The sequence below is a fragment of the Rhipicephalus microplus genome, chromosome 1, assembly GCF_043290135.1.
Source record: "Rhipicephalus microplus isolate Deutch F79 chromosome 1, USDA_Rmic, whole genome shotgun sequence".
Classification (NCBI taxonomy): domain Eukaryota; kingdom Metazoa; phylum Arthropoda; class Arachnida; order Ixodida; family Ixodidae; genus Rhipicephalus; species Rhipicephalus microplus.
The window spans coordinates 226341657-226362431 of NC_134700.1; the positions used below are offsets into that span (position 1 = coordinate 226341657).

The window sequence follows — 20775 nt, forward strand, 5'->3', positions numbered from 1 at the left end:
ACTGCACTCCTCCACCAAGAATTGGGCATTTGTATGACAATCGATCTTGTGGTTATGGGCACATATTCATTTTCCTGGCAAAGTGCTCATTACTCATTGTACCCAAGATGCTTACCTCTGGAGCAAGGAACTCTCTTGGTGGTGTGCACCTTGGGTAGAAGCTTTTGTCCGGCTTGGGGGTGCTGCTGCGAGGCCACCGTGCAGAGCTAATCTTGGGGTAGGGCAAATGAGGAGGGAAACCATTCTGTCCACCGCTTGACAGTTCATCATCACTGTCGTCAGAGCAGCCACCTGCAAAATTACACAATCATCATTATAAGCCTACTGATCCTCACAGTTAGTACATTATTTAAGGTGAAAAACCAGCAAAATACATAATGTATGCAAGAAGATGATGATTTAAGGTGAAAAACCAGCAAAAGACATAATGTATGCAAGAAGATGACATGACAAGGGTCTGATTGTTTCCTTGCTTGTGTATGTTGTGTTTATGGCTGTAATTTCCCATTTATTCAAGATAAATTAACGTCATGAATTGTGGAATGCTCTATAAAACAATATAGCACATTGTAATCACTATCACAGTGCTATGAGCATCTATCAGTGCAAGATAGCCCAAGAAGGGAGGAAGTTTGGCAAGTTGGCAGTTGATCATACCGCAGAAGCCATCGCACAAAGTTGTGTAAAGTTAGCACTTGTGCTTTCTTCATCCTGTCCACCATTCTTTTGTTTGTTAGTGTGTGTGTGTGTGTGTGTGTGTGTGTGTGTGTGTGTGCATGCACACCGTGGTTTCTGTAGTATTCCCCCAAAAGCTGGCTTTTTCACATGGTAGGGGCGTTTCTCACACATATCAGGAGAGCGAGAGGTGCAACTAGAGAGACCCTCGCTGCATGGACCGAGTAGAAACGACTGCTTGCCACTACTATGTGCTTTGCCCTCGTTGTGATGCCTATCGGCACGTCATCTGCAACCACTGTTCATTTTTCTTTGATTTTCCACTCCCTTCTTTAATGTGACAGCTAAGCTGAATATTGCCAACATACCCAGCTACTAAACACACACACAAAAAAATAATAGCTAAAATAAAAACTCTCCCATACTGCTGTAACATCATTGTAAAACAATTCCGTGAAGCCAACTTGTCCACTGAAATTTCCACAAAGTATACAGTGAACTATTCAAGGGTTTGTTTAGAATAGGACAATATGTCAAAGTAATTCCCATTTTTTTTGCGAGTTTATTATATATACGTGTCTGACTATACTACTCACTGGTGAAACTGGTGTGCCTCATGCGCTCTTGTAGGTCGTCCAAAAGAGCAGACACCCTGGTCGCCAAGGTCCAGTCAGATTCATGGCAGCTACGCTCCAGCGCAAGTTTTAGTGCCACCTGTTCCTTTCGCTGCAAGGCGTACTGTGCGCTTCGACGGGGAGACTCGTGCTCACCCATCTTTTCCATCACCTGTCATCACCGCACACACTATGAAGATAAATTCTGGGGTCTTATATTCTGAAACGACATTATAATTACGGGACATGCCATAACAGTGAGTTTTGGATGGATTCTGACCCTTGGGGTTTCTTGACCTGTTTTTGGGAATTGTCGATGCATTTCCAGTAAATACGGTCAATAAACACGGTTAAGGATGAGCTTGGCTTGTCAGCAGCACTTCCTTTCTTGCACTACAAGTAAAGACTTGGCTGCATTTTAGCATTTTGCCACGCCCCGGCTAGAACCCTCTCATTACCAAATATTGTTGAGTGGCATAAACTGGAGTGAAATCACTCGCTCATAAGAATTTCGATATATTGGCAAGAGGAATCCATGATAGAAAACAAAAATTTCTGCCAATCTTGGTCAAAATTGGAGATAACAATGTAGTAAAGAATGGTTAATGTGCACCTATATATAGGCACAGGGCCATTTTGACTTGTTTCCACTGAAGTAAGTTTGGTACGGCTGGGAATGGAATCCATGAGCCTGAGTCTAGCAGAAATATTAATGAGAACAGACAATGATGCCAAGGAAAGTATGATGTTACTAGAATTGTAACACGAATGTGAAGAAAGCAAAGTTGACAAAACGATACCATTACACCGGCAGGGACAGATCCTGCAGCCTTCAAATAACGCTACCGCTGACCTATAACTCAGCTACTACAGCGGTCATTCCTCTGTTCACTTTATAGGGTATGTATGTGCATTTTAAATGTGGGAGCATCAGTAAGCGCCGGCAAGTTGTCTTTTTGTCCACTATTCTTTCTTCACATTTACATTATAATTACTTCTAATAAGATCCCCTGTACTTTCCTTGGCGTCATTGTCTGTTAGTTCTCATTTATTTCAAAGATTTTAGCAGTGCATATCAACTGACTTCATTTGCAAAATTTTTTGGATAGCCGAACATGGCCCTTTTTGAAAAAGATTTTCAAAGTAATGAGCACCGAGCAAAATGTCTCAACTTGAATGCCTCTTATCAATTTGGTCACTTTACCATAATTACTATGGAAATAAAATTTTCACAAAACTGACATCTCATATAAAACACATTGGGACCAACATCGTCACATGACAATGAAGATTAAGCTACTGGGATCGAGCATATGCAATCTGTTAAAGCAAATACTGCATCAATGCAGCTACTCCTGACACTTCAGACAACTTTTCCATTACACCACATTTCTGTTTAAGGGGAGATGCTACTCGAAGACACTTTTTCTTTAATATTCACCCTAGAGCCATGAAACTTGAGCTGGATATGGAACTTTTTATGCTTATTTCAAATATATAATTAGTTTTCTTGCAAGTTACACACTTTTAGCTCTGCAACATGACAAAGTGAAAACCTTAATCCTTTTGCCCCCCCCCCCCCCCCCTCTTTTCCTCCCTAAAATTCTGTCATTTTTTACCATTCATAGTTAATAACGCTTCAAACAAAGTGCAGAGTGCAAATAACGAAGTAGGAAGCATATACAAAATATGTAATGCGCGTGAAAAATAATATACGTAAAAAGTCTATATTTCACCTACCCTAGTAAAGGTATGCATACAATTTTTTTATTATACAATAAAATGTTGAACTTTAAACTAGATAATTGCATTTCTCATACTTTGGAAAAATTTTGGGCGAAATTTCCTGCAGATACGAGCACTAGAAGTGCCCGAAAAAGGAGGGGCACATTGGAAAAAAATGACAAAATTTGTGTTTTGAGAAAAACGAGTTTTAAAGTTAATATTGCATTTTTATTTATAAAAGATATTATTAAATCAGAAGAAATTTGCACACCACAAAGAACAATTCTTCTTGTAGTGGCCACTGCGACTAAAATACGCCAGCACCATGAGTTTGTCCCTCTCGGCGTTTTCGAGCCGACTCCCGCAGACATTTCCCTCACAGACAGGGCCATGAAACGCTTGCCAAAACTTCCGTACCATCTGGCAGAGCCTTGTGCCAACTGCAAGCTAGGAAGAAGTTTGACAGGAGTGCGAAATCCCAACTAAGTCCAGTTTCATGCCATTTTGAAGCCATGTTTGTGCCACATACCGTCGTACATAATGGCAATGTCGTCTCTGCTAAGTTCTCTCACTGCGAGCTCTTTCGACCTCTCAAGATTGGCACTGACGTCATCTATTGCCGCATCACAAACTTTCCGGCTGATGGGTGTGAATGACTTTGATGCATTGATTTTTGCAAGCCAACAACTGCCGCAAATCGCACCAGCTGCTCGTAGCCTATTCCTACATACAACTGCTTTCACTTGTGGACGCCACTGTCGAAATTTGTCGCCACTGTCCAGTTTCATGCCATTTTGTAGCCATGTTTGTGCCACATACCGTCGTACATAATGGCAATGTCGTCTCTGCTAAGTTCTCTCACTGCGAGCTCTTTCGACCTCTCAAGATTGGCACTGACGTCATCTATTGCCGCATCACAAACTTTCCGGCTGATGGGTGTGAATGACTTCGATGCATTGATTTTTGCAAGCCAACAACTGCCGCAAATCGCACCAGCTGCTCGTAGCCTATTCCTACATACAACTGCTTTCACTTGTGAGCAATGCCTTTTTTCATTCATAACGGAGATAATTACACGAGAAAAGCATTGTTCAGTTGCACTGCTCGACAAGACATAGACCCTGCAAATAGGTTTCGCAGCACATACAGGTGCGCAGCGGTCAATGGCAGTCCCCGATTCGTACCATGTGATAAGCCAGTCGCAGCGCTTGAAAACCGCGCAGAAGAGTGATTCTTGTTATTATTTCTTGCGCTGCATCAGCGAGAGAAACTGTTGTTATTTGAAGAGTGAGGCTCAACTCTTCGACTCATGCGATCAACAATGGCTAGCGGCTGTGCAATATCGGCGGCAAGGGGCTCGAAGACTGCACACTTTCGACCTTTTAACAGGCACCTTGTGCTCCTTAGATAAAATTTTAAAGCATTTCCAGTTAAGTCTCGACCTGTATTATTTTTTTCAGAACAGTAGAAATACTAATCTTATCAAAACAGGCGAAAATAAAAAATCAGTAATTTTGAAAAAAACTAACATTTTCCGACCCGAATCACCCCTTAACTTTTGTAGGCTCCCCTATATTTTTGATGCAGTGATATAAGAAAATGGCTGTGGTATAATGACATAACCTATAAAGAAATAATACAAAACAAGTTTCATCAAATTCAAACAGTAGTTTACTGAAAAAATGTGGGACATGTCTGTCCCAATGGTTTGTGAGAGCGTTTATAAAAAGTGGGAAAACACTGTCTCACTGCCTCATAAAGGCACCGTGTCGCGATTGCTTCAGCGAGTATTTGGGATGAAACAGACGAAGCAAGTGGCGCAGAACATCACAAAGAGAAAAGCTGTGTGGATCTTATTTTAGCAAGAGCGCACTACCAGCAGTTGTGCCTCTTGTGAGCCTTCACAGCCCTCTGTTCTGTTCCTGCAAAGCTTACTTCACCACACGCACAAGCCGTTCTTTTCTACTTATTTGAATGTCCTTACTTTTGCTGTCGAAACTGTCTAGCACAGCTATTGTCCCTGGATATGTGCGTACTTTTCAAAAGGACATAAATAAAAATATTTTTATGTACTCATATTTGCAATTACTTATACAATCTGCATTTGCATTGACGGATGACCGGGGCAATTTCACAGGGGATTGCTCAGATGCATTTATCGATTAAGTTATTAAATAAATTTACAAACACCCATGATGACTAGAAGCTAAAATGACCTCTCAGGAAAACCAGAAAAAGAGGAAATTATTCACCATTTTGATTGGTAGGTTCTATCTATCTGAAGAAAAGGAAAATTCAAAAGCTATCATAAAAATTGATCAAACTTCAATGCCATCATAACTCTTCTTCTGCCCTTCAAAAGCATGGTAAAAAGACTTTCATCAACACTTGGCAAGACTTAATAATCTACGAGTGACTAAATGACTTGGCGCTGCATAACTGTGACGTGTGATGCGGCAGAAAATTTACAGGTGGTTTACAAACAGAAAATTAGCACGTGCGTCCCACTCTCACACAAATAAAAACAGCAAAGCAAAAAAAAAGAAAGGTTTAACAATGGCAGTTCTTACATTAATACAAGTGCTGTAGTAGGGAAGAAGTTTTTCTTTCATTTAGCTTAAACAAATGCAAATACATTAGCGAAACTTTGCACCTATGTACCAAAGTGCATTGCTCTGACTCCGTACCTTCGCCTTTGTTGCCATAAAAAATTGTCCATGAGTTAAAGGGCCTGAAACAATTTTTCTAGTCATCATTGAATGAACTCAGTATCAGGGTTAACTGCCTCAATAATCGATTGCAGAAAAATTTCTTTGAATCCATGAAGTATGAGCGGAGTTACAAGTGTTAGTTGTATGGCTGAGACAGTTCCTTTCTTTTATGATAAGCATGCTAGAAGTTACAGAGAGAAGGATGACAGAGGATCAAAAAGCTATGTCAGTACGCGTGATGAAACATGTGTGTTCACTCCCGCTTCAATTCCTGTACGTGCTAGCATTGCTATTGTCTAATCGCAGCTCACTATAAGGCGCTGTGCCGATACCCTATAGCAAGAACCATATTTCATTAAAATGTCCCTCTTGGTTAATGCTGGCCATCGGCCAAAAGTAGCAATCCGTTCAATGATGAAACAGAGTTGTTGCAAGCAGCTCAAGAAAGAGTAAAGGCAGGGTTCTGTATGAAGGAGAGAACTTGGCAAAGTGGCAACTTTGCACCGAGCTAGTAGTCTCCTTGCTGCACACAACTGCAAAATTCGGCTGAGCTGTTTACAGCAGTGTCTGCTTACTGCTATATGTGTTTCTTCACCAAGCACAGGGGATGATTCAGGACTTTTTTAGGATGCTGTCCAAAATTTCAGAACAGTTCCACTGAGACTACACACAAAACATAAATAAGAGCACCTGGTCTGTTAATAATCTTCTGCAGCTGGTCAGGAAATCCAAAAGCCAGTGCACCATTCCACAAGGACCACAGAAAGGTTCACATCAGTGTCTACTTACAAGTGCTGTGTAATATGCAGCCCGTGCAGAGGTTAGCCCTGAAAACATCTTGGCTGCCTCGTCCAGGCAGCCAGCATTCATGGCATTCAGGGCGAGGAACATCCGTGCCTCCTGCTGGATCTGTTTCAACTCCTGCATGCTGTTCACAGCATAGCTACCTGGCACGCAGAACAGACGGCCTGATGGCATCACTGGATTCAAGGGGATGGAGCGCGATTCAATCTTGGAGAGCACAGCCTCCCAGTAGTGTTTTGCTTGATTTTCAAAGGCCTTCGCTTCTTCCTCCAGGCCGTCAGCACAACTGAGTGAAGACTGGATACCAAAAACCAAGAAAACGTCCTTGTTACCAAAAAGGGAGCTCTTCATCCGCTTTCAGTAAGCACTCACAGCAGCATCAGTACAATGAATGCTTACTGACTTAACGACAGTTTCATTGCAAATTACAGCACACATTACACCCCATGAAAAAAGTAAAGAGAAAGAGAAGGATTAGACAAATAATAGCTAACTATTGAGCGAGAAAGCCTAAAAGGGCCAGTCAACAGGCTTTAACGTTTCTTTACAACCCCCACCCCACCCCCGACCCAATAAATCTCAGCAATTCGTAGAGTAGGCTATGGCGATCATGTTTTCCGAATATTACAGCACTGCAGACACGCAGAGCCTTCATTCCGAAAAACAATTCTCGTGCTCCTTCCCTACGCCTAACCAATCCTCCTTTCACAAGCTGTGACGCAAGGTCGCCGAATCAGCGACTTAACATAGCTTGCAACTCGTCCATTGGTCTAAACCAGTCCCGACCACAAGCTACGCCTTCCCCTCCCTGTGAGGGAGAAGGGTGGCGAGGCTGCGCGAAAATTTGAAACCAGCTGGAACTGATATTCTATCCCCTGCAACTTCCTTACTATAGCGCGCATTCCCAAAATTTTTGTGGCAGCATGTTCATAAAGCCTAACTGCACATATTTCTCGTGATAATTATTTTTAGACCTTAGGGTTGTTGACTGTACCTTTAAATAGAAAACTTTCACAATTTGGCCAGAAAATATTGTTATACTGGTCCAGAAACAGCGGCAAACCTTTAAGGTTTCAAATAGCTTTTATCACAACCTGGAATAACTCAAACCATAAAAATTATTATGAAAATTTTGCCATTATGGCTTGCAGGTGGTACATTCATTTATCAGGACATTCACAATGTTACTGCTGCTGCTACGGAGATATCAACACACACCTTCTTGGAGAAAGTCCTAGCCAGGTGAACAACTAAAATAAGGTCCATGCCATGATTTCCTATTGCCCGAACAACTTCCAGCCCTCTCTGCATTATGCACCTGAGATCAACCTTCTTGCTCCTGCACGACGAACAGCAATTAAAACACATGTAGAAAAATTGTAAAGCCAATTGCGTGACAATTAAAAAGACGGGGTAAGCAAAAATATTGAAAAAGAATCATTTTTCACTTTCGAATTATTTGAAATCTTCAACCTTTTCTGAACCAGACTCAGTCATTTATATGTCTTAGTACAATTTTTTCCTCTAAAATGACATCTTTCAAAACTTGTGCGACGGCCTGCCATGCCCCTACACTTATGTAGCAGGGGATCCCTTGAAGTTCAAGCATCATAGCCATGTGGAGATGTTACAGTTTGCAAGCTGAAGAGCATTTGGCACATCCAAAAAAGAAAAATGGCCAGAACTGCAAAAACGAAAGAAAGCAGAGGCATAAAGCTTTTGGTCGGGAAATCTATGTCTGGTCGGGGACATCTTAGTGGTGTCATCATTGGCAAGCACCAAAACTACTATCGTTGGGCCATTAAAAGAAATAGAGCCAGCTTGGGAGGACATATGAAAAGCTGTCCTGTCCACATATTTTCACATGGCATCAAAGGATACCAACCGATCCCACACCCTTTGCTTGAAACACGCCAAAACATGGTGTAAGTTCAACAAAGTCCAGTTGAATTGTGAACCATTCGTTTATGTTCACATCTTCCAGCATCCGTTAGGCCAAAGGCCGTTAGGCCAAAGTATCTAGAACTAGCTGACGCAGAATTACGAATCATTTTAGAATTTCGGCAGGACACTGCGCATTTTTGAACTGCGTCGACAGTACTGTGCTGATCACACATAGCAGGCGACAAATGAGGCTCACCAGGCAGGATGTTTCAACACAAAAAGAAATAATGATATTGGTGATGAGTATAAGGCTGGTGCTTATTTTATTGAACGGGTCTATCAGTTTGCGGTTGTCTTGTTGCACTTTTGAAATAATGCAGGTTATCAACTTGAAATGCGACTATCTCAAAACATTTACTTATGTTACTTTTTGTAGAGAATCTAGAATCATAGTTTTCCGCCAGTACTTATATAAACATGATATAGAATATACATGAAGCAGGATTATTGTTCTGTGAGGAAGTGTTCTTCTGCAACATGACATCTAATAGCTATTATCGAGTAATAAATAGGCACCTAAAGTAACAAATTTTTAAAAAATGAGCAGTACAATTTTGAGTGCTATATCTGCTTCAATAAGAGAAATGGCTCATGATCACAATAATAGTAAAGTAATTACTCCAGCTCTTATGATTAGAGAGGAAAAGGTACATAAACTTTCCCTAAAATAGATGGCCAGTGTAGGGAGGCTTGAAACACTTCCAGTGTGAGTGGCATTATTTAGCTTAATGCCAAAGTTCAGCCAGGCATGACATGCAAAAAACGTGAGATCAAAATTAAAGCTGACAATAGGCGAGCCTTGTTGTGACTGTAATCATCACTGAAGTTCTTCCGGCGGCTGTGAACCCGATGAAAAGTTTTAGGCGCATTCCAAGCAACAGTGTGCGGTTGAGATGGGCCGATTTCCTCTCTGTCAAGTGTGGTAGGGTGTCCTCAGACCACCTATCAAATGGACAATCACACAATCTTTCTAGCTGACCTTGCTTAGAAATCAAAGATTGTTATCTAATCTGATATTTTATGATCGCTTGTCTCAAAGCATTAAGGCAGTCGTTCGACTTGAAGGTTCAACTCTTTGAAAGCCACCATCTAATGAAATGTGGGGGCATCCTTATGAACAGCAATACGAGGAACTGTTCTTTGAACCACACTACATTTATCAGTAGCGAGCAATGCTTTCCGTTTGATAACGCTAAGTGAAAATTGAGCGGCAGGAAAACAGCATAACAGCTTTCAGGATTGCTAATGGACAAATATTGTTTATAACAGTTTTGAAGTCTGCAGTGCATGCAACAAACTTTCCTCCCCACAAGAAGGATGTACCCTTATGTAATGGCCATGCCCTAGCAAGACGCATACTCACAAGGCATGCCTGGCATTTGTGTGGTATGCAGCCCTCCACCAGTGAGCCTGAGGGCCTGTGCACAGCTGCATCCCTACGTGAGGTGGGAGTGCCAGGGGCCCCTGGCCGGGACGAAAGGCCTTGCGCTTCAGAGCTTCGCTCGCACAATAGCAGGTTGCTTCCAGAAATGCCAGCATGTCAACTTGACTCAATGTTTCGACAGCCCCAGACCTGAATGATGGTGGCTCCAATGGGAGGGCTTCGAACACTTGCACCTGAAGAGTGGATAAATGCAAATTGGCTCAGAGGCCACTGCCCTGTTAGGAAAAATGATGGAACGTGCTTTGCTGCACACCTCAAAAGGCTGCCCGGTCTCCCCGCACTTTTTGTCCTGCAGAGAACTCCACTGGAGCTTCAACCAGGCTAGGTGGTCAAGAGACGCAGCGTGCAACCGCTGTGACTCTGCAGAGGGATACAGAGGGAAAACAAGCAGGAGCGTCAGACAATGCTTTTGCAGATTGTCACCCACTTTGCATGCCCCTCAATACAGAATACAAACATATTGATAATTGAAAGAAGCAACGTTTCACTATCTAAACATTGTTGTAGTAAAGCAGAGCATGAAATGAACGTGCAAAAGTTTTAAACAGATATCTCTAATCTCGCCACAGGGGATTCGTACTGAAACTGCCACAAAAAACTCTACTTGATGAACGGCTAATCATAATCGTTGGTAACCTCTCAAAACGAAGATATGATTACGAGAGACACTCAGTTGTTTTTAAGAGGAGATGCAAGTAAAAAAATGCAAGTTTTATTCTAAAATTATACATTTTTCGTTTCTATTTGCTTTGACAAGTTTGGTTTTTTTACTATCACAACAACAACAACAACAAAAAAAGAAGATTGTAATCAAACTCAAAGTAGGTTAAAATCGCTTTAAAAAGCACAAGGCGGCTATCAAAAACTAAATAGAGCTCATTGTCTACAGTACCCTGGTAATTGTCACCTGGCTGCTTGCCACTGCATATTGTATGAGCATTTCACTAAAGCCACATGATCAAAATAACAATAATTTACAAGCTTTCGTGATGGAAGAAATCATTTTAAAAACATATCTTTGCCACATAGATGAGTTTGACTTACACATAGGCAGTGTGTTTTTGTCATCTATTTTTAGACAATTTCTTGAGTTTAGAAACTGTGTTTTTGGTACTTTTGATAGCTTATATCGGGATGTAAATTTGCCCATATATTCCTTAACATGTGAAAAGCACAAGTATCTCTTTTAAAGCTCGATATTGCTTGTATGATAATTACAACCCTAAAGCAAGGATTTAGTATGGGCTGAAGATTCTAAGGATCCTTACATTACATTTTTCTTGTCCGTAAAAATGTTTCACATGCGCTTTCTTGATATGTAATTGCATTCTACAGTTAATGTGAAGCATTCAGAAACATTCAAGTTTAGTGGCATAAAACATTTATCCAGAACGAATTATATTTTACACTTTGTCATGGCACAAAACTAAAACTATACAACTTACTATAAAACTAAATACATATTTTAAATCGGCATAAAATACTATATATACAGCAAAAAATTTTATTGCCCTAAACTACAGATTAACGAAACGTTTTTTTTTTTCGAATCACATCTTCTCTTAAAGTGGTGGCGCCACCATTTTTGTCGCTTACGCGTTCGTTGCTGCAAGCACTTCTCATAGCTCCAAGAAGCATGATACACACACTAAGATTCATTTATTCTCGCTAAATACATTGATATCACTTTTTCTATGAGACAGTTTTCGATTTCGGTTTTTGGGTCCTGAATTGGGCTGTGATTGAATTGAATTTGAATTGAGTTATATTGACAGGTAAATAGTTTACAATATACAACAGTGTAAAAAATGAATCTGAATCCCAAGCCAAAGGCTAGTTGGAATTCATTAAAAAAAAGTAATTTAGAAAAAGGCATGTCATTGACCTGCAAAAAAAATAGATTACAAACAGAAATATTTTACTAAAATTCCAACACATGGAAAACTGTTTATAACGGGATGTATTACCTGGGTTTGGCGAATGATCATGGACGCAGGCAGAAAAAGAAAAGAGGAAACAATAATAATAATAAAAAACAAAAATGTGCAAGGCATTGTTTGAGAAGAGCATATTGAACTGTAAAACAATAAATGAACATATAAAAAAGTATTAGTAACATGAAAACTAATCATGACATACGTATCTGAAAAGCATAACAATACCGAGTAAGGACAAAAAGAAGATAAATTGTAATGCATATATACATAATTGCAAATCAGCAAGTACATAAGAAAATGTAATAACATGCAACATATCTTTGATTGGGAATGTATTCAGTATGGCTATTTCTAGCATTGAAAAGTAGGGTGTCTATATGTTACTTAATATTTTTTCAGTGCAAGACAGAAATTCTTATTTCTTGTGAAATGAGATTCCACACGGTGATTCTATTAGCTGTAAGTTTTTTGTTACCGTATACATTCATTTTTGCATTCTTTGGTTGATGTGGAAGTGTAGCTTGGTCACGTGGCCACACAAGGCTGTGACGCACGTCGTGCTGACTATCGTCTGCTCTCGCTGACTTTCTCGCACACACGTCCCGCACAAGCACCTACGAAACAAACGTGTAGCAGCCATGACGCTTTGCAGGACCCATAGGTGATTCACTACAATAAGTGTGCGCACAGGAGGGGGGGTAAGGGGGTGACCGCTCCCATTGTCACCTATGAGGGGGTTGTGCAAACACAGTCCCCCACATTGACATACGAGGGTGGGGGTGCGCTGCGATGATCTGTACTGAGCACGCCTACGCTCAGTACAGATCTGGTGTGACGTCACTGCAACTTTCGTCTCAGATCCTACAGAGCTACAACAGCTCTGGACCCGCTTGCAACGCGCTTCATTTGGGAGAATTAACATTTAGGTGCACTTTGGAGGTGAATTGAAATATGTTCTAAATGTTTGCTGTGTCCAACCATTCATGTGGAGTGTCCTAGAATACAGAGAAAACCCACAAGAGGCTTGTTTTAGCCTTGAAATTTGATGGCACCACCCATTTAACTAAATTGTGGTTGTGTATGCGTGGTAATAACTCTCAATCTCTCTCTGTTGCCTTCGGGTTAAAGAAGTGAAGGTATGCCAGAATCCTCCAGACTGGTTCAGGAGGGTGTTTGAGGTCGGTCAAAGTTTATGAACTACTGGACCTTCACCTATCATGAGAGTGATGGTCAGCACATGACCACGAGCATACTGCTTCAAAAAATGCTGGCTTCATTTATCCCATTTTGTACTACCTTTTGCCCAGGTTTTCAAGAAATCAAGGCTTCTTTATTAGACAAAATTAATTTAACCTGCACACATACATTCTCATCGCAAATCACTGTTGTAATGCTACATAATTGAGCTACTGCACTTTCACAGTGAAAAAGCCACTTAAAACCCAAATAGGCCGAGTAAAAAAATGTAACACCCATGATAGCTCAACTTTCATGCTTGCAGCTCTTGTATAACCAGATTTACAAGCAGTATTTCTGTGCAAACGAAAACACACGCATGCTACTGCCAATAATTACTATGCCATTTTTTGCTCCGACACACCGCCACTATACCAATCTTGACTCTTCAGTGTAATACATGTAGATAGCTAAACTTCAAACTTCAACTAAAACAACAGTAAAGTGCTAACTGTATAGTCAAGTTCAACACAAGATTCAAAATTGTGCCAGTGGTCGAAGGATCTGCACACCAGCATTGAATGAATCAATGAATGAATAAACTTTATTTAAAGTCTGGCAGTTTTCACCGGGCGAGGTGGGGGAGAAGGGGATTAACCCCTGTCCCCTCCCACTCTCGTCGATTGAGATGGCGATGCCTCAGGTGACCGCTTGAAGTCCTTGGACCCGCGCAGCGTCTTCAGCTAGTAGGACGACACAAAGCTGGTCGACACATAAAATTTTATATAGCAGTCATAAAAGATATGTTTAGTTCTCCAATTTTTTCTATGACATCGCCACCATGCAGTAAAGTCTCATGGGACTTCCGCCCATGCATGGAATTTATGCAGAAACACTGTTGCATGTTTGAGATGGAGCATTACCGTGAATTTAAACTTGAGCCTTAACTACCTTGGTCATGTTTGTGAAGAGCTACAAGAGAGGGAAATTCAGCAGCAGAATTGACAAAACTTGTGTCCTGCAGGAACCACGAAGTGCTACCTTTTCCATTAAAAATGCCGGTGTAAATCCTCTTTCGAACCTGAGAAGATGACAAGCAAAAAAAAAATTGTGAGAAATTGTAAAAGGCATAAATGAATAAGTAATGGCTGTTATTAACAATGCTTCGCAGCAGGATACCTACATTTCACCCCCTATTGAAACGCAGTCACAGCAGTGGAGATCGAAGCTGTGACCTTGGGCTCAGCAGTGCAATGCAGTAGCCATTGTGCTACAGAATGCAGTTTAAAAACAATTATGAGAGTAGTTAAAATCCAGGAACCAAGACCAATTTCTTTTCAACTTCAAAGCTCTCTGCCTTTCGTTTTGATCGTTACAAGCTACAACCTAAAGCATTTAGCTTCAATCGCACAGCTTGTTTCAGTAAGGGCTTTTGCTTTTAGGTGTGCACATACAGCATAGCATAGAAAGGGTGCTTCTCAATGAAAGCAGCTCTCTTACACAGTCAGGACTCCAATGACTGAGGGGAAAATTTTCTGTGAAGTAGCAGGCTATTTCAATTACTACCATTGTTACACATCCAACATTTTTTGCATTTATGCAGCAGGAACCTCACATGCTTAGAATATGTATTGTTTGTTCTGTTGTTCTTAGACATGATCTAGTTGCCTCCAACTACAAGTGAGAACCCATGTAGACCACTACCGACAACTGACCAGCACTGAGAAGCCATAGAATGGGGAATGTTACGGGAGTCAACTTTTAAATGTGAATGCATTTTTGATCGGGGCATGTCAGGCATCTGTCGGTGTCTGCGTGCCAGCAGGTATTATCTCTCTGCTCTCGTTCTCTCTCCCACTACAACAGCTGCGGGTGCACGCACTTATCCTCGCCAATAGCAACCGGAGAAGGTGGCGCGGCCGAAGTAGCAGAGAGTAAATGGAGAGGAGGAGCGTGCTCTGGCGTGTGAGAACGCTCGCATCGCGGGAGCTCAGCGAAGCTCCCACATGTATGGAGAGACTGTAAAAGAGGGTAGGTGCAATGCTTCACCGCTCCTTCTTTTGCCATTCGCTCTCTCTCCTCCTTGCACCCTACGCTCCCGTACGCTCGCTCGTACGCATATATAAATGGAGTCAAGCACGTGCCTCCTTTTCGAGCGCTCACTGGCTGATGAATGTGTAAATAACTGGCAACAGTCGAAATTTTCATCTCGTCCTTAATTTACACCCCTAAAATTACTACGCCGTGTACTCTCGGTGCAAGAAATGCATTTCCATTTTCTCACGATTCTCTTCGAAAAGGTGCGGGCGATTTTTTTTTTTTATAGAAATCTACTCGCCAGTAGATTTTTCTTGCTGTCATTATCCATCACAGAATTTCAACAGCAGAACTTCATTGTTGATACCACAGTCAAAAGCACTGTTTTTTTAAAGGGATTACAAAGTCCATAGCTAAGGTTTTTTCTGTGATAGCCTAAAATGAGTATTCAAGAGTCGCTAAGACAATATATAATTATTTATTGTTATATTTTATTATTCTTCTACAAATGCAGACAAAGTGTTCAGATATTAGGACAAGTCATATCTGTTACAACTTTCTGTGTTGTGCAATAGTTTTCAAGCGTTCAGAGTTAACCAGTGTGTCAAATGCCTGGAAATAATAAGGGCAGTCCACCAAGAAGGTGCTACTATTACTAATAGTAATGCTACTATTACTGGCACTCTTAATTTATTGCATAGTTGCGGGATTGTTTTTCTCCGACTCAGCACAAGATCTACGCAGACTGAAGTATACAATTAATGGAAGGCACTAAATAGGAAGGAACAACACTTCGCTCACTGTTTTGACAACTTCGAGCACAAGTGACATCAGGTGCGACCCACCTCAAAGGAGCATGCTTCCTTCTTTACGTCAGCAAGCCAGCTACTCTTGTCTTCGGCATTGCAAAGAACATGAAGTATGTGACCTGAACACAAGGGAAAGCAAGGTAACTATATTAGAAAGAAAACAGATAACACCTTAAAGGTCTCCTCAACAGGTCTTGACAGTGTCAGTGTGATATGTCTATCAAACCAGTAGTTATCACGTCAGCAAATTATAAAGTGCCTGTGTGGCATGAAAATGACCAAAACTAGAAATGCACAATCTGTCTACATTAGCTATAAAGTGGCTGTGTGGCGTGAAAATGACCAAAACTTAAAACGGTACCATGTGCCCTTCTTTACATGCACTATAGGAGAGAGGGAGCTAACACGCACTAGCTATTTGTCGACACTTAGTGGATAGTTCATGAAGTTGTACCTAAATGCAAACCGGTAATGAATGTTACTAGCAGGTGAATTCATCCAATGTAGAGCACACTAAAACTACCAGAAAAATGAAATAATACAAAAAACAGCAGCTGTAGAATGTTCTCGCCATGATATATATCATGAAAATGCTTGTCACTTTTACCACAATACACTTGTGTACTGCAGAAATATATAAACTGCAGGAAGCAGGAAAAGTGTGTGTGATGTTATAGACAGTTTCTTGCACAATGAAAATAACATGCCAAACCATAAACATCAAAGGTCACACACACATGTGGTGGCCTCTCTCGTTTTTACATTAGTCGGTTGATGAAAACGTCCTGCAGAAGGCTGAGTTTTTAAAGGCCCAGAACTAGTAGAACCACTGTTTTTTTTGTTATTTTGATTACATGCGGGGTTATGGCTGTTTATCGGATTTATGGCTGAGCTTGTACAATTCGGAGCACTGATCAGAAATAGAAAGTTTCCCAGGCAAATCAGGCAATTTGGCATGTATGATACCAATACAATTGCTGATGCCTAAAAGCTCTACTAGTAATAATTCGAAGTTGTCTATGATGCAGCTGTGGCACTGAGAAACTAACAAAACCATATGCCAGTTTTCTTTTTCTGCATCTTGTATATTAGCATACTGATTTGGCATAAGGTCCTTTCGATTCGTCTGCACCACATGAACCAGTTCGCAAGGTGCTGAACCTTGCCATTCGTTTCAGTGGTGCAGCATTGGCGACCTCTGAACCCTGCCATTTGTTTCAGTGGTGCAGCATTGGCGACCTCTGAACCCTGCCATTCATTTCGAAAGGTGCAGAAGAGGTGAAGCGCTGGTTCATGATTTTCCTGCACCTCCTATGCTGACGGTGCCAGCTTGGTGCAGCCGTGCGTGTAGCTGAGCAGACGACGCAGCACTTTGGCGTAAGCACCGTACCCGCCTCCACTAACGCGAAGTGTTTTGCCAAGATGTTTGCGCCCCATAAACTGTATGCATGTGCGGTTTTCCATCGGTCAATTTTAGCTGAATGATGTAAACTAAGTGAACAGAAATAAGGCCTACACCTTGTTGGCACATCGTCATTTGTTTCGGGTGTCGCACTGTGCCTGCACCACTGAACTTGCGCTACACAATTTCGGAACTTCGCATGCACAGCTGTGAACTGGTTCCGATTGGTGCATGTGAATCGAACGAACCTATACTAGTTTTTTCACATTTTTTGGCTTACAAATATTTTTCTTAACACCATGAGATTCATACAACTGATATTCCACTGTATATACACTGGCCTCTTATTCATCTATGCATTGTGACATAATTACGATGATTAAACTTGTAATAAGACTAGAAACTAGTTGGATTGCATTTAAGATTACAAATTCAGTGCCAAGACAAGGACTGAGGAACCAATTGCACAATGCGGCATTACGTCATGCATATTTATTGCCCCTTGTTCGAGCATGGACTCTTGTGTGTAACCACAACTAGCTCAATTTAGGTTCACCAGGCCACAGGCAAGCAATGCACATAAAGCAATACATTGGCAAAGCTTGTTCAGCCGTTTGGAGAATAAAGTCACCAATATTTTGAGGAATCTAACACTTTATTCTTTTTCTTCAATTACTAAAATATTTCAATAAGTTACTGACCGGTGACTATGTTTGCTGCAATGAAGCTCGACTGAAGATGTCATAGTTACATTCACCTGAAACAGAGAGCCGGTGATGTGCTTGTAGAAAGACGTTGTGATAAAGGTTCCGCTTCTCTGAATCCAATTCTAGGAACCAATCTTCCTGGGACAGTGCACACGGAGGATGTGCACTGTAAGCACGCTCTAGCAAAGATGCAGCCCAGCACTGTGCCTCCTGCCAGTCGTAGCTCACCTACAAATTCGATCAAAGAGAGATGCGTCTACATTACGGGATTCCAATCTGTGTGCCAATGTTACCAGTTATTTACGAAATAGTGCTGACAAGTGGGCAGGCCATTCTACTTGAAAAGTACCATCAGGGCACTGTGCAAGCATAGATTACAAACATGGATTATCCTAGTTGCACATGGGAGTGAACGCATCTGCTGAATTGGGAGGTCACTATTTCAATGGCTTAGTATTTCAGGACTCTATGAGCACTGAAGTGAATGCAGACGCTGTTTCCATGCAGCAATACGTGATTGAATCCAAAAGCGGACCATTCAGTTTGATTACAAAAAATTTTCAACCTTCAGCTTTACAAGTGAGCTAATGAGGTGTAACAATCTCCCAACACTTTGATCAGCTAGAATTTCCCTCTCAGTTACTTAACCCTTTGAGAGTTTCTGCCCTAGGCAAAAATTCTCAAAGGTCTTTGCTGTATAGGTATGTTCTCAACCCTCTCTTTGAAATTTCGGGCCATAATGATGATGCATGCTCCCTGGGAGGTGTTGCCACCTCCGACAACTTACACGACACATCTGAAATTTGATTGTGCTACCTCTTTGCGAAGATAAATAGCACCACACGATTTGTGGCAACGTTAATGATGGGGCCTTCGTGGTTTCCGTTTCATCACATGATCGCAACACAGCCACACGAAACTTGATTATCACATCAGTTGACACTCTTCTACAGAAATGAAAGTTGACTTTCATTTTTATCGGCGCTGCTTGTGGCTTTTTTACGATCGATGCCCCCGAGGTATTTTTGCTCTTCTAGTTTACTTAACCTGCTCTACTCAAGGCAGCCACACGCAGAGAAGGTTCTAAGTGCATGTAAATACAACTCGTCGGTTTGAAAAAAGGACACTACTTACATGCATGCAGAAGGTGCAAAGGCACTCTGCACAAAACTGTGTTTAAAGGAATACCCCACTCTGAAATACTTCTGAAAATGTAGCAGTTTTGATTGATGATGACACCAAAATCAGAATTTTGTATCTGCATTGTTTTACTTTTTCTTACCTAATGTTGTGCTTCATCCACCCTGCATGTATGTCCACAGCATGTAATAAATAATAATAAAAAAATATTTTGCAGCTTTGTACAGGAGCAGGCATGCTGTTTACATGCAGTAGTGTGCATGCAACTGTCATACACAACAGGCACACTGTATGACTATATATATATATATATATATATATATATATATATATATATATATATATATTCTTTTCTCACCATTTTTTCTCACCACACACCATTTTTTCTTTTTTCTGCACTTCATCTATAACAAGGCTTTCTGCTATGCATAGGTTCTTCATCTCTCCCTACCAAACTAAATTATAATCAGCACAAATTAAACATGCAGCCATGAACTGAAAACTAAGTGAAACTACAATGAAGGCAAGTTTTAACCTTGATGCAGTAAAATACATTCTTCCACCACTCTCTCTGCTGTTGCTGTCACTATTCTGCAGTTATAAAACCAGAGCAACATAGATACTTAAGTAGCTAGCTTCCACATCATGGAAATGGATGCGTGTATATAAGCAGAAAGCTGACTGAAGTTTTTGAACTTGCCCTGTGATAGTTTACAGCGCTTAAAACAAAAAGTTCGGCAGCAGCTGGTTTAAATGCCAGAATCATCTATAGTAATCAACAAGCTTATCCCACAACAATGATCAATGACAACACAAAAACAACACTGCATGTTAGGTTTTACGTGATCCATATTACTGTGGGCTCTCGGCCATACCAACTGGAGGGGACCACAGGATTTTCTTTGAACTATCAGAAGTTTTATGCGATAGATGAAACAAAATTTTGTGACCCCTTTGAGTTTAAATTTATGAGAGCCTACTGCTGCTATATGGACTGCATAAAGCCTAACCCGAGGTGGTGTTTATGTGGTGTGACCTAATGCAAGGTACCAAGTTTTATTTTAAGGAAACATTCACAAATACATACTGCACATTTTTATGTATAGCCTGTCCTTGCATACAAGCTGCAAACCCAGAAACAAACAGTGGAAAAATGAAATTAAAGGGGCCCTCCAATACTATTCGACCCCATATGTTTTATACGTGGGTTCTGTTACTGAAGTAACGACAGACTAATGCAGTAAAAATGGCAGTGATAATGGTACGCAATCTGAAGTTATTTGACTTAGAAAGTTCAATATACAAGAAAAAAATGCTGACCCTCAACTCGATTTTCGCAGGGTCACTTGACCACATTTCACTCGCCCATGACGACGGAAAGCTGCCCCAATGAAATAAGCTGGTAGCGCCTAATAGGGGAAGCTCGCACCTTATCGTTGATTTTTTTTATTTTCTTGTTTTCAATGTCATATTAACCTTGTTGCCACAGTATATAAGAAGCGTGGTGCCTGACACCTGGCCAGAACGTGAGCGGGAGCTACTGTGTCGAAGCGCGGTATTTTCTGCTGTTTTTTATGACATTTCTAGTCCATCCCTCCTCTTATCCTGAGACAAGAACTTGTAGAATAATCAAGACAGTGATGTGTTGTT

At 41.0% G+C, this 20775-nt stretch overlaps 1 protein-coding gene across 3 annotated transcripts in view; it reads right to left on the bottom strand.

Annotated features, from left to right (window-relative positions):
* Nucleotides 1-20775, bottom strand: part of LOC119159594 (RANBP2-like and GRIP domain-containing protein 5/6) — a 69067-nt gene that overhangs the window by 20466 nt on the left and 27826 nt on the right. For 2 of the 3 annotated variants that reach the window (XM_037412396.2, XM_075891466.1), the window contains exons 11-19: nucleotides 18036-18213; nucleotides 15913-15995; nucleotides 13982-14111; nucleotides 10171-10277; nucleotides 9837-10090; nucleotides 7748-7868; nucleotides 6515-6826; nucleotides 1272-1461; nucleotides 116-291 (exon numbers count right to left, since the gene is read on the bottom strand). In XM_037412396.2, the coding sequence (XP_037268293.2) occupies nucleotides 116-291; nucleotides 1272-1461; nucleotides 6515-6826; nucleotides 7748-7868; nucleotides 9837-10090; nucleotides 10171-10277; nucleotides 13982-14111; nucleotides 15913-15995; nucleotides 18036-18213 (1551 nt within the window). The remainder of the gene's footprint in view (nucleotides 1-115; nucleotides 292-1271; nucleotides 1462-6514; nucleotides 6827-7747; nucleotides 7869-9836; nucleotides 10091-10170; nucleotides 10278-13981; nucleotides 14112-15912; nucleotides 15996-18035; nucleotides 18214-20775) is intronic. The other variant, XM_075891467.1, reaches the window with a different exon arrangement.